Source organism: Peromyscus maniculatus, chromosome 8 (assembly GCF_049852395.1).
Source record: "Peromyscus maniculatus bairdii isolate BWxNUB_F1_BW_parent chromosome 8, HU_Pman_BW_mat_3.1, whole genome shotgun sequence".
Classification (NCBI taxonomy): domain Eukaryota; kingdom Metazoa; phylum Chordata; class Mammalia; order Rodentia; family Cricetidae; genus Peromyscus; species Peromyscus maniculatus.
This window is the reverse complement of record NC_134859.1, coordinates 82,353,798-82,368,777: the sequence shown is the minus strand read 5'-3', so window position 1 is coordinate 82,368,777 and position 14,980 is coordinate 82,353,798. Positions and strand designations below refer to the sequence as shown.

The window sequence follows — 14,980 nt, the reverse complement described above, 5'->3', positions numbered from 1 at the left end:
CAGTAACTCTTATAAAGGAAAATATTGAATTGCGGTCAGAGGTTCAGTCCATTATCATCATGATGGGACATGGTAGTGTGCAGGTAGACATGGTGCTGGAGAAGAAGCTGAGAGCCCTACATCTTGTAGGCAACAGGAAGTGGTCTGTCTCACTGGGTGTGGCTTGAGTATATATGAGACCTCAAAGCTCACCTCCACAGTGACACACTTCTTCCAACAAGACCATACCTACTCCAACAAGGCCATATCGCCTGATAGTGGCACTTCCTTTGGAGGCCTTTTTTTTTCCCCCCCCAAACTATCAGTCACCATATAAAACTCTCTAAAGAAATTCAGTAAGTTAAGCCCAAAAGCATTTCATTTATTTTAGTTAGGTCAGGAAACACAGATAAAGTGTAGTTTCTATAGCTACAGGGCTTGGTAAGTAACTGGCATTTCTCAGAGACGGTTGATTAATGAACATGATGGCTCACTAACCATAAGGATTGAAGTAGGAAGGCCTTTTAGTAGGGATAACTAGGTGGGTACAGCGTAAGTTTTACACCTGAATTCAGTCATCTGTGACAATGACATTCAAGATGGCTGACTGCAGCTTACATGTACACTTGCTTATACCCCTGGAACAGAATGACAATGAATCCTATGGAAGGCTCCAACTTCCCACTCTGGCTTCAGTAGCATGTTTCAACTAGTTGAAATTCAACCTAGATAGAAACCAACCTAAATTTTTAGATGGGTTAGTGAAAGTCAGCTGTTAGGATACCAAGTATAAGGATTTACAAATCACATTAACATAAAATATGCTAGCTGTTAAACAAAAAATAAGATCCTGCAAAGCAGTCACGCACTCAACAACTACTGTGTTTTATTTCCTACAGCACATCATGTTAAGAAAATTGTTTAAGCAGAACTCAAACCTTGAGAATTAACTCCCTGCTCTCCTACTGCTAAGAGTATGATGAGAAAGACAGTTTAAGAACATCCTTGATGACCCAGATTTCTTTTGACCTTCAAGATGCAAGTCATCCTTTAGCTGCAGTCATAAACCCAGAGGCAAAGTTACTGCTTGACCTATAATCTCTTTTGTGTAAGACTGAGGTATTTACTACTAGGTCAAGAAACTTATTCATTTGTTTAAAACTGTTATGATCTTACACAAGGAGGTAGTCAAGTTAATCAATTATGAATGTGCTCAGCATTAGAGCACATTTATCAGGGACAGATTATAACAATATTTTAATAACCCAAGACCCAGCACAAACCACCCCACAGAGATCCTCTCTTGTTCTTTGTAAGATTTCTAATTTGGTTCAACCATTTTCTCTTATTAGCATCCTCACTTCTTTGATATAATATTAAAACACTAAAAGTGAAAGTTTTCTGTTACCAGTTATAGTTCTAAATACTGATTTAGGGGGGGAAAAAAAAGGAAAAGACCAATTAAATCCAACTTCCTCACAGGGAAAGGCAGGAATCTCCAGGGATGGCCAATGTAGAGAATGGAGAAAGCTTCTGGCACTATGTTTCTAGTTTGAATTAAACCAGGCTGACAGGAGCCCAAAATCATTAACACTTAATAGCAATTGAGTAGACTGGGTAAAATGAATTGGCAAACACTAAGCTGAATTTCAAATGAACTATGGTTACCAGTGGACTTTCTGCTGGCTAGATACATGCTTGGTAATGAGTGGGGCCCAAAGGCTGCAACACCTCTCAGTAGGATGATTCTTCTCTCTGGACACAGACAGGAACACAGCAGGAAGGAGAATGTACCTTTACTGCCTGAGCCAGGCTTGTTCTGTAGATATATGGATGCCTGGAATCTCCAGAGCCCTGAATGTCTGGCACCTCTTACCAACATTAAATACGTTTAATTAAAAATAAATTTTAAATGGCACTCAGAAATGAGTCCTCAGAGCCCAAACTTTTAACTTAGAGAGGGATTGTTTTCCTCTGCAAATGATGATGCTAAAATGAGACCATTTTGAGAAAAATGAAAAGATATTTTTTTTATGCCTATAAAGTTGACTATGGAGACTCATTCAGAACTGCAGCTGTGAAGATGACGTGACTGTGACATTTCTGTCGTCTTATAAATGAATGCATGAAAATGTCTCAGGAAGGCTGTATAATCTCCAAAGTTTCAAGTTATGGGAGGGTCTCACTTTTAAAGTCAACTTCTCCTCTCTCTCTCTCTCTCTCTCTCTCTCTCTCTCTCTCTCTCTCTCTCTTTCTTGGTTTTGTTTTTTGAGACAGGGTTTCTCTGTGTAGTCCTGGCTGTCCTGGAACTTACTCTATAGACCAGGCTGGCCTCAAACTCAGAGATCCACCTGCCTCTGCCTCCTAAGTGTGGGATTAAAGGTGCTGCCTGACTTCAACTTCTCTTTCTTAAAAAAAGAAATTACAAGATTAAAAAAAAAAATTTAAAAAGGAAATTTCATGAATGACTAAGGACTATCAAGTCTTGTATATTCATCCACGTAAAATGGAAATCCACGGAAACATTCAGTACCTATGGAAGACTAAGGACTGTCAAATCTTGTATATTCATCTCCATAAAAGGAAAGAAAAATCAATGAAAATCACTTTAGTGTCTATACAATTAAAAACTGAAAAAATAAGGAAACACCATACACTGGTTAAAGTGTAGCACATCATTCACAGCAAAACACTAGCAGCAACCTGAATGTCAGCCAGTAAGAGAACAAACCATACAACCATAAAACAGACTTCCCCTGCACTGAAAATTAACTGTGGTTACATATAAAGTATACATCTTATAAACAATGTTTTAAAAAAAGCAGGTCCTAAAGATGACATTAAATCTCATATCAGTTTTATAAAGCCCAAAACCAAGTAAATCTTAAGACGGTATTGTTCAGGCACATAAACGATAGGGAATAATATAAAAAAAAAGGGAAGTAATTGCCTCATTCTTTGGTTCAGGGACAAGTATTCAGTATAAGGGAACAGCACACACAGGCTAGTTTCTAGTTACTGAGATCTTAGTGTGGGTGGTGGGTTTACTACATCAACATGTTTTATAACGTACAAAGATGCTACATATTAAGCTAACATCTTTGGAGGTCAAGAACAATCAAATATTGGTTGTTTTCATACAGTGCAACTAATGCACACCAACAATTCACTAATAAAAAGTAAAAAATGAAGACATATTTATTTAAAACTGGGCAAAAATACATAGTCTCAGGTAACCAAAGGAATAGTCTATGCATGAGAATGAAAAGGATATTTTAAAAGCATAAGCTAATGTCTGAATATTTTATAAGTGGTATTTCATATGGTGTTTCCTATTTCTTTCTTTTTTTTGGGTTTTTCGAGACCGGGGTTCTCTGTGTAGCTTTGCGCCTTTCCTGGATCTCGCTCTGTAGACCAGGCTGGCCTCGAATTCACAGAGATCTGCCTGGCTCTGCCTCCCGAGTGCTGGGATTAAAGGCGTGAGCCACCACCGCCCAGCTTGGTGTTTCCTATTTCATCTTAACTGACGCCTTACAAAGAGTACTCTTCTACCTGCATAGGCAAAGAAGGGGAATACATGCACCTTCACTGCAAAAGGATATGGAAAGGGTTAACAGAAGCTGAAAATTTTCACAAAGATTTTCTATGGCCCAAATTATTAAGGAGAAAATTAAAAATATAATTTAAACATGCTTTTTATGTCCTCCCTTTCATTAGCAAAGTAAATACTCTCTATTAAGAAAACTTGGGAGAGCCCTTGCTCTCTTGGGTGAATGGCATTCAGCTCCACTTAGTATAGCACAGCAGACAAGAAGTGGGAAATGGAGAGCTGACATGGCCTTGACATTAATTTGCTGTACAATGTTAGGAAAAATTACCTGACCTCCCGAGGCACTGCTTCTCTCATGTAACAAGAAATGAAGAAAACAGAACTAACCTAGCTCAAAGGATTGTGATAAGGGATGATTCAAGAAAGTCTTAAAAAACATTTAAGTATCTTAATTAAGCAAATTCAACTTGGAAGAATCACCATATTTCCTAATAGACAAATCTCCCCGAGAACTGAAAGTGAACCCCATGTGGGTGGCACATTACATACAAGACCACCCACCTGGTACTTTCAGTTGACAATCTAATCTCCAACATTCAGGAGCCATGATACCACTGAAATAAAGGCCAAACAGGCACAAGCGTTGTTCTCAGTCTTTCCCTTTCCGACTCCCCGTGACTCTGGGTCACCAAGCATCTCTGAAGCAGTTGCATTCAGTGTACATTAGGATAGCAAAGAAGTATCTGGGCACAGACTGAGGGCGCAGTGCAGCAAAGCAGTGGGTGCTTGTAACTAAATTTCCATGTGGTTATCCTTTCATAAAATTTCTAAATAATAGAAAATAAGGAAAACTATAGAACATAAAATATAAGCAGGAATTAAGATAAACTTGTTTATAAATATTCCACTGATACAAGGGAAACAGGTCAAAGGAAGAGGACTTACATGGAAAATGGTCTAGCTGTGAAAAGTGCTAAGAACTTGGATGAATTGCAGACATTTTAAAAACCCACACATCCAATACACACCCCCACGCAACCGTCTTGCAGTGTTGAATGCTACTAAGTCCACAGAGAGCCTTGGAACAGGAACGAGTCTCACTAGGCACAGGACCAAGTACGAGAAGCAACACTCAGCACCTGTGGCCAACTGGGAAGTGTGAGAGGAACAGATGGCACACCTGGTTCCATGGCGAGAAACCTCGGCATCAGCAGAACCCAGCAGACGCTTCCCCGTGCAACATCTCCCATTTCCAACGTGTCATCTCACTTCCCTTCTAAGTCAGTAAGGCAAATCTAAACTTAACCACAGGATTTCTCCTAGGAGATTTCATATGGGGAAGTGAAGAGAGAATGCTGGAACTCAGCCTCAGACCTAACCAAGGGAGGGCAGGCCAACCAGTTTCCAAATCACAGACCACAATCCAGGGGTCGGAGCAGCTGGAACAGTATGGGGAAAGAGGAAGAAACACACCAGAAAAGGATGGACCCATTGTAGACTTGAAAATGCTACAACACGAGTCAAGGTAACACCTAAAATGCCAGAGGTAATATTTGGAGAAGATTCTCTTCAGGGAGAAGCTTGAAGACTGGCTTTCATTTCCAACAAAATTAGAATTTCCCACTATCTTAAAGTTGTTTTTTTTTTTTTCTTGAAATGTAAGTCTTCAGCATTCCGGGGGTTAAGCAGGATGATAGGGGTGAGCCTGAGGCCAGCCTGGGCTACAGAAAGACCTGCTTTTAAAAAACCAAAGGGGCAGGGGAACAACCCACAAATCCCTAGGATAGGCAACAGGCAAAGATGGAAACTGATGGTGTTTATGTAACAGCTAACCCCAAACAAAGCCATATAGTTAATTCTCATTGTTCTACTCAGGCAAGCGAGTGTGACCTGCAACTAGCAGGACTCACATGAAATCCACATTTCAAGTTCATTAAACATAAAACTGACACATTGCACATATTTATACAGATGCCGATACTGTATCATTTCGTTCAGTTACTCTGCAATTAAAATGGAGAGGGAATGGCTATTATGCAAATTAAATTTTACCTTTTCAGTGTACAAAGTTTTCTAATCATTAGCAATTATTTGTTCTAATCCACAAGCCTGCTACTGCTGGCCATGCTTTTTTCACAAAAGGGCAAGAGTCCTAAGAACAAGTTCTTGGACTACACAGGTGTGATATGCCTTTGGAACAGTCATTAACTCATAATACAAACCTATTATTTGATGAGCTAGCTGGCAACTGGTATGCTTGCCTGCACTTTGCCTCATGAAAGTACAAAATTATTTGCTTCACTCTCAGGAAGAAGTTCCCTGACTGAGATACAGGGACAATAATACTCCAGTTTACCAGATACAACTTTTGTTTCTTACATTTCTAAATGTATGGAAAATGGCATGAAATGATTCATTACAATATACAGTACCCATTTTAATAAGCCCCTTTCAATTGGATCTTGGGTCAAGGAATTTTTCTAAGCTTCTCCAAAGGCTCTTAGGTCTTTGGTAAGAGACACTGACTCTTCAATCTGATGACAGCTGACTCTCCCACTCTAAGCTACAAGTTCTCACAGCTTTCACCTTAGAAAAAGTGGCCCTTCACTTTCCTATTTCATGATCCCAGCAAGACAAACCATGAACACTCAACTCCTGCAAGGAGCCACCTTGTCCAAAGAGCAGAAAAGGAGAGCAACCCAGTCAACACATGCCAATCAAGAAGGAATCAGGGAGTTTAAGCGACAGATACACAAACTTCGTTGCAGTTGCTGGCCACTGCTCAGCTTCAAGTGTTAGCCCTTCCAAATACTATTTGAAAAAAACCCACAAAAAAAAAAAAAAGTGAGGATCTTGACTCAAGCAACTCAAAACTGACAGATACAATCTTTGTTCTTATGAACAGTAACAAGTAGAGAGCCCAGGTGCCCAACAACCTTGAAATCATAAGGCAGTTCAATCAGTCACATAAATAACATTTGTACAGAACTACTCCCCTTGGGGATTTTTCTCATTTCACATCCTTGACACAATACAATTAAGTCTACCAATACACATCAGGTCAGGGAATTGCCAGTCTCAAAGCAGGGCAAAAGGACTCACCTCACAGAAGAGGGTGAGCTTGTCATCAGGGAGAAGCCCATTGGCCTCATCCAAGAGAAAATCTCTACGAATAAATTTTTTGAATCCCCAGTCTTTGCCTTGCACGAACCTATAAGCTCGCTGACTCTCTGGAATGAAAAAGAGTGTCATATTCAGAGTTACTCAAAGACAAGCTCAAATCCACAACTTATCAGTGTATGAAGTTACTGGATGTGAAAGTAGAGAAATGTCGTTTACCCATAGCTTTGGTTTCTTCTCCCTTGGCATTCAGGATGGAGAACTTGAACTTTGCCCGAACTTCACTCTTTGGACAACTGACCAATAACAGGTAAAGTGACAGGTAATCTTTGCTTTCTTCATCCAGCCCTTTTGGGTTTACTCGCAAACACCTGCCCAACACAGAAACAAATGTGGATCAAAAGAATCCTTATAGTTCCTGAACTCTAGTATGGAACATCAGAATCCAGAGGGGAAGAAGTGTTTCTGTTGCTGTTGTTGTTAGGTTTGTTTTTAAACACCTAAGCTCCTTACCAGGAGGCTGATTCAACAGAAACTTGAAAATAATCTTTCTACACCAATTTGGATCATATTTTAAAAGATAGACGAAAATAAAAGGGTATTCACATCCCTTACATCTCTATCATTTCCTTTATAATTGTCAAATCATTCACCTATCTCAGCCTAAAACATTCAAAAGTTTTTCAGACTACTCTGTTTTTCATTCTTCAATCTCAGAAAAGATAGCCTCAGTTTCTCATGGAGAAATAATTTTGTAAAAAGTCAGAGAACCTTTCAGTAACACTGTGGGAGAAAAATGTTTTCTGGAGAAGTATTCACATAGTATGTACTCTTTTTTGTTTGTTTGCTTTTCTAAACAGGATTTCTCTGTGTTAACAGCCCTGGCTATCCTGGAACTATGCAGACCAGGTTGGTCTTGAACTCACAGAGATCCGCCTGCTTTTGCCTCCAAGTGCTAGGATAAAGGCATGTGTCACCACATTTGGCTAATAGATACTCTTTTATAGGTGTGTGTGTGTGTGTGTGTGATATGCCTGTGGAGGTCAAAGACATGGGACCCCTCTGGAGCTGGAATTGGGCGGTTCTGGGTCATCCAATGTGTGTGTGTGCTGGGAACCAAATTCAGATCCTCTGCAAGAGCAGCAAGTATTCTTACCTGCTGAGCCCTTTCTCTAGCCTCCAGCAATTATATTTTAAGATTTAAAATAACAGGTATTGTGGAAGAAGCACAGATAAAAGTAAAACTCTTATTAGACACAGGAATGTTCTAAGCTTGGCTTCTAAATAAGAGTTTGAGATGCCAATCTGTTAAGGATGATTCAAAACTGAATTTAGGCAGAACTTAACAGGTTCAACTGAGTTAAGTTGTAAATGTCATTAGTTGAAACGCATGTATTTCAGACACTGCTCTACCACACAGAATACACAAGCCACATGTATCTTCAGGCCTTGCCAGGGTTATGTCACCTTTCTCAAACAGGTGGTCTAATCCAGTGCCTCTTTAGGGAGTACAGATGCCAAATATATCACTATACAATATGCTAGAGGGGTTAAATATAATGCTTAGAATAAACATTTTGCTCAGTACCTAGCCTACCGTTTAATGTACAAAGTCAGCAAATATTGAATTAATAAATTCTTCAGTGGGTTATCAGAGAACAAAGTGGGGATTTAGAGACAAAATTGCTTTGATCTTTGCTGGGGACATACGGTTGTATCCCTAACTACCTGGCTCCTACTCCTCAAGATGATACTTGGTTTTGATGACACTCATCCTCACTCTCAGGTCATAGTCATCTTGCAATAGGCACTAGTTCAGGGATTCCAGCCTTAATCCATTCTGTGCATGAACGACAAACTCTTGACTAGACAGTAAATTCAGCTTCAATTCCATTGTTACTTCAAGCATAGGAAAGCTACACTTAAGATGTGTCATAGCATGGAACATGAGCAGAGAAATGAGGTCTGCAATGGAATATGCCTCCTAGATGACAGTTATCTCTACCCTCCCAGTTATAAAGCCAAACAAATATCCTTTATTGCTTAAAAGTAAGCTATTATTGTTAAAGACAGGACTTTATGTGGTCCAGGCTGGCCTCAAATTCCCTATATAGTAAGGATGACCTTGAACCATTGCCCTGCTCTCCTCTTTGAGAAAGACTTACTATGTAACCCTGTCTAGCCTGGAATTTGTTACGTAGACCAGGTTGGCCTTGAATTCAGAGATCCACCTGCCTCTGCCTCCTGAGTGTGGGGATGAAAGGTATGTGCTAGCATACCCAGCCTAACCTTGAACTCTTGTGAGAGGTAAGTGAACTTCAACCTGAGTGTGTGTGTGTGTGTGGGGGGGGGGCGGTTCAGGTATCCACGACCATGCCCAGTTTATGAGTTCTGGAGACGGGATCTAAGTCTTCAAGCATGTGCAGGCAATTTAAAAGTCAAGACCTTAGCCCAGTGGTGGCGCACACCTTTAATCCCCAGCACTCAGGAGGCAGAGGCAGGAGGATCTCTGTGAGTTCAAGGCCAGCCTAGGCTACAGAGTGAGTTCCAGAAAAGGCACCAAAGCTACACAGAGAAACTCTGTCTCAAAAAAAAAAAAAAAAAACAAAAACAGGGCTGGAGCGATGGCTCAGAGGTTAAGAGCACTGGCTGTTCTTCCAGGAGTCCTGAGTTCAATTCCCAGCAACCACATGGTGGCTCACAGCCATCTAAAATTCGATCTGGTACCCTCTTCTGGCATGTAGGCAGAATACTGTATACATAGTAAATAAATAAATCTTTTAAAAAAATTCGTGTTTGATTTTTTAAAAAACAAAAACAAAAACAAACAAAAAGTCAAGATTTTTATGTTACAAACTTAGATTTGTTGCTGCATGTGATGGTGCACACTTTTAATCTCAGCACTCAAGAGGCAGAGGCAGGTGAATCTTTGTGAGTTCAAGGTCAGCCAACTCTACTTAGTGAGACCATATCTCCAAACAAACAAAAAGAAACCCACAAAAGTTAGACTTTGTCGCTTTTTCTGGAAAACACAGAAAAATCCTGGAAATCCTGATGATAGTCGGCTCTTCTCCACACATAGCTCTGTTACTGAGCCGTGTGGCACCAAGTCCTTCATATACTTACTGTAGTGCCAAGAACTAACCCTAGAACCTCACACATGCTGGGTGAGCACTCTGCTGCTGAACTACACCCCCAGCCTTCTAACAATCCTTTATGAAAGGTAAATTACAATTTTTAATTTCTTGTGTGGGTCTTTATGTGGGTCCATGAGCGCCTTGGTTCTAGTGTGGACAACTTGAAGAAATCATTTCTTTTCCTTCCACCATGTGGGCCCCAGGGATCAAACTCAGGTCTTCTGGTAACCCGGCCTTCTTTATTCACTTATGTTACCCTATACAACCTGAATTTGCTAACTTGTAACAAACTCATTAAATTATTTCAACCACTTGTTAGTAGGTGCCTACTGTGTCTGGCCCTATTCTAGGCAATGATGATAAGAAAAGTGAAGTTCCTGCTTTTAAGAATTTACATTCTGCCCATATCCTAATCAAACCAAGCAAAACAGGCAACGTATGGAATAAGTTTACAACTAGAGGTGTTCTTCCTCACCATTTCAGTTTATCATTGGCTCCTGATGAAAAAGTTGAACTTTTTATGACTTCACCCATTTCCTCCCGGCAAAAACTAAAGTTATTGATGGTCCACATGTAGGAGAATTTCACTACCTTGATCTGTTGATAGAAAATTAGGAAGGAATTAAATGTGGGGAACCTGGAAAAAACAGGCTGAAGATCAGACAAGCACCCCTCCCTTAACCCCACAGGAAGACAGCAGTTATCAGGCCCCTGATCTACATTAGAGAAATCTCAGTGACCTACTGCTTCTACAACGTTTTCAACTTCTGAAAACATTGGCAGGAAGTAAGAAAGAAAAACACAGTCAAGGAAGCAACAGCAACAATAACAACAAAACATGGACAGGATAGGGAAAGTCTGAAACTTTGTGGTCCTAAAAGAGCCTGTTATTGAGATGCTGATGTCATTCCTGGGACTCTGAATCTCAAACATTGCTCAGAGCTTTAGAACACACCCCTATCAAGTAGGATTGAAATAATCTCGACAAAATCTCTGTGAGTTCGATGCCAGCCTGGTCTATAAATCAAGTTCCAGGACAGCCAGAGCTGTTACACAGAGAAACCCTGTCTCAAAAACAAAACAAAAAAAATCTAGCCAAAGATTCCCCTTCAATCATCATAGAAAAGCACTAGCCTTGGGAATTCTGACTCTATGTAAGAAAAACAAGAATTTAAGGCTAACAAGGACTTTATCTTGTGGCTTTTGGCAGTTATGCCCCAGAGAAACTAGTAACTCAAAGTTGAGAAGTGATTGTGTTGCTTCTGCCCACTAGTGAAAACATGAACTTACCTGTGTATAGCACCAGCTCTCTGCCACGGGACCACTCGACATTTCTGCCGGAGGTGGAGGACTTGGAACCCTTGACATCGCCAGTTTGAAGGTTAAACTGGGTTTCCAAAGTCAGGGGGCAAAGATTTCTGGCTTTTCTTCACCCTGGTAAGACCCAAGAATTAAAAAACTTATTAGACTCCTTTTAATTGATTATTTTTAATGTTAATCTCAATTTTTATTATTCTTCTCTCATATAACACATCCTGACCTCAGTTTCCTCTCTCTACTCCTCTCAGGTCCTCCACCCTTTTCCTACTATCCTATTATTCCATTGATCTTCTAAGGTACTGGAAACTTTGTGGCTTGTCTGAAATGTTCTTTCTTGATTTAAATATTAACTTCAGAGAAGACCATGTAGTCTCCTAGGCAAAATTACATTATTGTCTATGCATGGTGGCTTACACCTCTAATCTCAGCACTCAAGAGGCAGAGGCAGGTGGATCTCTGTGAATTACAGACCTGTATATCAAGTTTCAGGCCAGCCAGGGCTACAGGAGACCCTGTCTCAAATAAATGAAGTGAACCGAATAAATAAATAAAATCCCATTACTCTTCTGCACAATTCTCAACATTATGTTTAAAATCTGCTGGGCAGGGTGTCACATGCAACTTTCATCCCAACACTCTAGAAACAGGGGCTGGCGGATCTCTTGAATTTGAGGCCAACCTAGTCTATACAGCCAGTATCAAGCCAACAAGCCCTGCATAGTGAAACAAAACAACAGAAGCAGAGAAACATAATCTAAAGGTATATTAAAGCACACTGAAAAGGCTGCTTGATAAAGAGTCTACAGGGCTAACACTAGGAACCCCCTTGCCACCAGAACCTTCCCTTAGGACACAAATGCTCTGCTCCAGTGGAAAATGACCTTGGTACTCTACCCTCCAATTTTCCTGATCGCCTGTGCTTCACTGCAGACTTAAGAGCAGCCTTCTGTTCGACTCCTCTGCCAGCTGCTCTCTTAAAGGGCACCATTTTTACACCTCCCTTAGATGTGCTCCTTTCTCTACAACATCATGTCAAGTTTTCACCTGACTTTCTAGATTTTTCTTGCTTTCTCTACTAATTGTTCTTCAACCTCAATTTCTCTTTCTTTCTTTTTAGACAGGGTCTCTCTATTATGTAGCTCTGGCTGGCCTGGAACTCACTATGTAGATCAGACTACCTGGAACTCAGAGATCTACCTGCCTTCTGCCTCCTGGGTACTGGTATTAAAGGTGTGTGCCACCAATTGGACCTTCCTCAATTTCTTTTATTGGATTTTTTTTTTTTTTTTACAATTACTCCCCATGGTTTAATTTTCAATCATTTTCTCAATTTACATTCTCATGGCAACCAATCATTTCAACAGTATCAAATTTCTGCCAGCACATAAACATTCTCAAATGTCTTTAACTTACACCTCTTTTATAGCCCCAAGCCCCTTTCAAATAGCTGCTATAATAAAATCTAACTCAAAATCATTTTTAAAAACTTAGGTCATGGACCAGTGTGACAGCTCAGCAGATAAAGGTGCTTGCCACCAAGCCTGCTGACCTGAGGTGAAGTCCTGGAATCCACAGGGTAGAAGGAAATAACCAAGTCCTACAAACTGTCCTTGTACTACATGTATGCCATGGTACATGCATGACACAGCCACAGAATAAAAAATATAATAAAATTATTAAAAACGTAAGGTCAGGTGTACTAGTATATGCCTGTATCCCAGTACTTGAAATTCAGAAGCAGCAGATCTCTGTGAGTCCAAGACTAGCTTGGTCTACACATAGAGAGTTCTAGACCAGCCAGAACTAAGACCCTGTTTCTCAAAAACCAAACCAAAACAAAACAAAACAAAAAAACAACAATCAAGAGTAAGTCAAAGGAAGCAAAGTTGCAGAGATATGGGGTAGACATAGAAACTCTTTCCCATTGTTGGTGAGACACTAAAACAAAAAGTGTAACTGTGTATGTAGGAATTTGGTCATATCTAGCAAAGTTTAAAGTGCACACACCACAGAACACAGCACTCCTACTTTGAACACAATGCACACCACAACAGGAATTGCCAAGTTTGGAAGGCACAAAATTACCTCGTATGAATGCTGATCTACCCCCACGCTTCTGATTCAGCAGTCTGGGATGGGCCCAAGAGTATATTTCTAGCAAGGTCCCAAGTAATCCTGCTGAACTAGTCCTGGAACCACTGCCCTAGAGAAAGTCTGCACTTATGAACAAGACATGGACTAGAGAGTCAATGTGACACTGTAACAGTGAAAAGCTAGAAACAAACTAAAACCCTTTAGTAAGGAACAGGTAAGTAAACTGGGTTATTTCCATATAATGGAAAATGAGCTTTATGGTTTAAAATAGTAACTAGATCTGTAACACTGTGGTCCTCAAACACAATGAATGCCAAAGAAAAGAAGGAGTTTTTGAAAGATAAGTCCAGAACATTACTTCTACAAATATAAGTACTGGTACAGATAAAAGCATACTGTAGGAACAAAACAAGAATAACAAAAACATGGCAAGTTGTTACCAGTTTCATGGGGAAATGAGATTTGAAAATAGAAGACACTAACTTTGTCTCTTACGTTTTGGTTCTCAAAAATTTATTTTTATGTATCTAGGTGTTTTGCCTGTACATGTATATGCATATGCACATACATATGTGCCTAAAGCCCAAGGCCTGAAAAGGACAACAGATCCCTTGGAACTGGAGTTACAACAGTTACGAGTTACTATGTAGGTGCTGGGAACTGAACCCTGGTCCTCTGGAGGAGCAGCCAGTGCTAACTAACCACTGAACCATCTCTCCAGGTCCTCTGATATCTGCTTATTTTAAAAATAAGGGTGATAGGAAGCAAATAAAATAATACAAATCTGTTAGAGATAACAAGTGCTTGAGTATCTACTATTCTTTGAAATGTCTGGCTTAAATAATTTTTAAAGTGATGATGATGATAGTATGTGTGTTTATTACTTGTGTTCGTGCATGTATGTGCAATGCATGTGTGAGCACATTCCCTGGTATGCATGTGAAGTTAGAGGACAACTCTTTAGAGTCGGTTTTCCCTTCTTCCCTTTACATGGATTTCAGGATGAACTCAGGTGGTCTGGCCTGCAGAGCTACTCACCAATACGGTGTTGTCTGTCCTCTCTGCCTGGCTACTTGGAGGCTCTAAGACAAACTTTGACTCATCTCCTAAAATGACAGGTTTACATTCCTGTTCTACAGGCTTCATTTTATATGTAATCACACATTCTACTCTAAATTAGTTTTAAGTTCATTAATTTTCTTTGCCTCTTTGCTATAATTCTCTGAGCTATGAGAGAGAGAGAGAGAGAGAGAGAGAGAGAGAGAGAATGTGTGTGTGTGTGTGTGTGTGTATGTGTGTGTGTGTGTGTGTGTTCTATTGTTCCCCCAGAAACTAGAGCTCACAGACTCAGCAAGGCTAGCTGTCTAGTATCTCTAAGCTCCAGGGATCCTCCTCATCTCTGCCTTCCCAGTGCTGAGATTATAGACACGTGCCACCATGCATGGCTTTTCATGGGCACTGGGGATCGATCAGAACTCGGGTCTTCATGTTTACATAGCATGTTTATTGCCTGAGCTGTCTCCCAAGTATTTTTTCAGTTTGCCTCAAATCCTGAGTAGAGGGATGATATAAATGAATAACAGCAAAATCATTTAGTAGTAAGTAACTAACCTCACAAAACTTGCTTACATAGAATAAAAATACTTATAAATGTAATTAAATGTTCCATTGGTCAAACTCTGCCCTAGAAGCATTTATAACTACAGCATCATCTGCCATCACAGACGGTTAGCTGTCTTATACACAGGGCATGCTGTTGCAAACCGCTGCATTCACCAGT

At 40.1% G+C, this 14,980-nt stretch overlaps 1 protein-coding gene across 10 annotated transcripts in view; it reads right to left on the bottom strand.

Annotated features, from left to right (window-relative positions):
- Spop (speckle type BTB/POZ protein) overlaps nucleotides 1-14,980 on the bottom strand; it is a 90,350-nt gene that overhangs the window by 16,753 nt on the left and 58,617 nt on the right. For all 10 annotated transcript variants that reach the window (XR_013041866.1, XR_013041867.1, XR_013041871.1 and 7 more), the window contains 4 exons: nucleotides 11,077-11,220; nucleotides 10,262-10,383; nucleotides 6,869-7,020; nucleotides 6,632-6,759 (listed from right to left, as the gene is read on the bottom strand). Coding sequence is in view for 3 of the 10 variants with exons in the window: in XM_016008902.3 (XP_015864388.2) it covers nucleotides 6,632-6,759; nucleotides 6,869-7,020; nucleotides 10,262-10,383; nucleotides 11,077-11,154 (480 nt within the window). In the remaining 7 variants the exon portion in view is untranslated. The remainder of the gene's footprint in view (nucleotides 1-6,631; nucleotides 6,760-6,868; nucleotides 7,021-10,261; nucleotides 10,384-11,076; nucleotides 11,221-14,980) is intronic.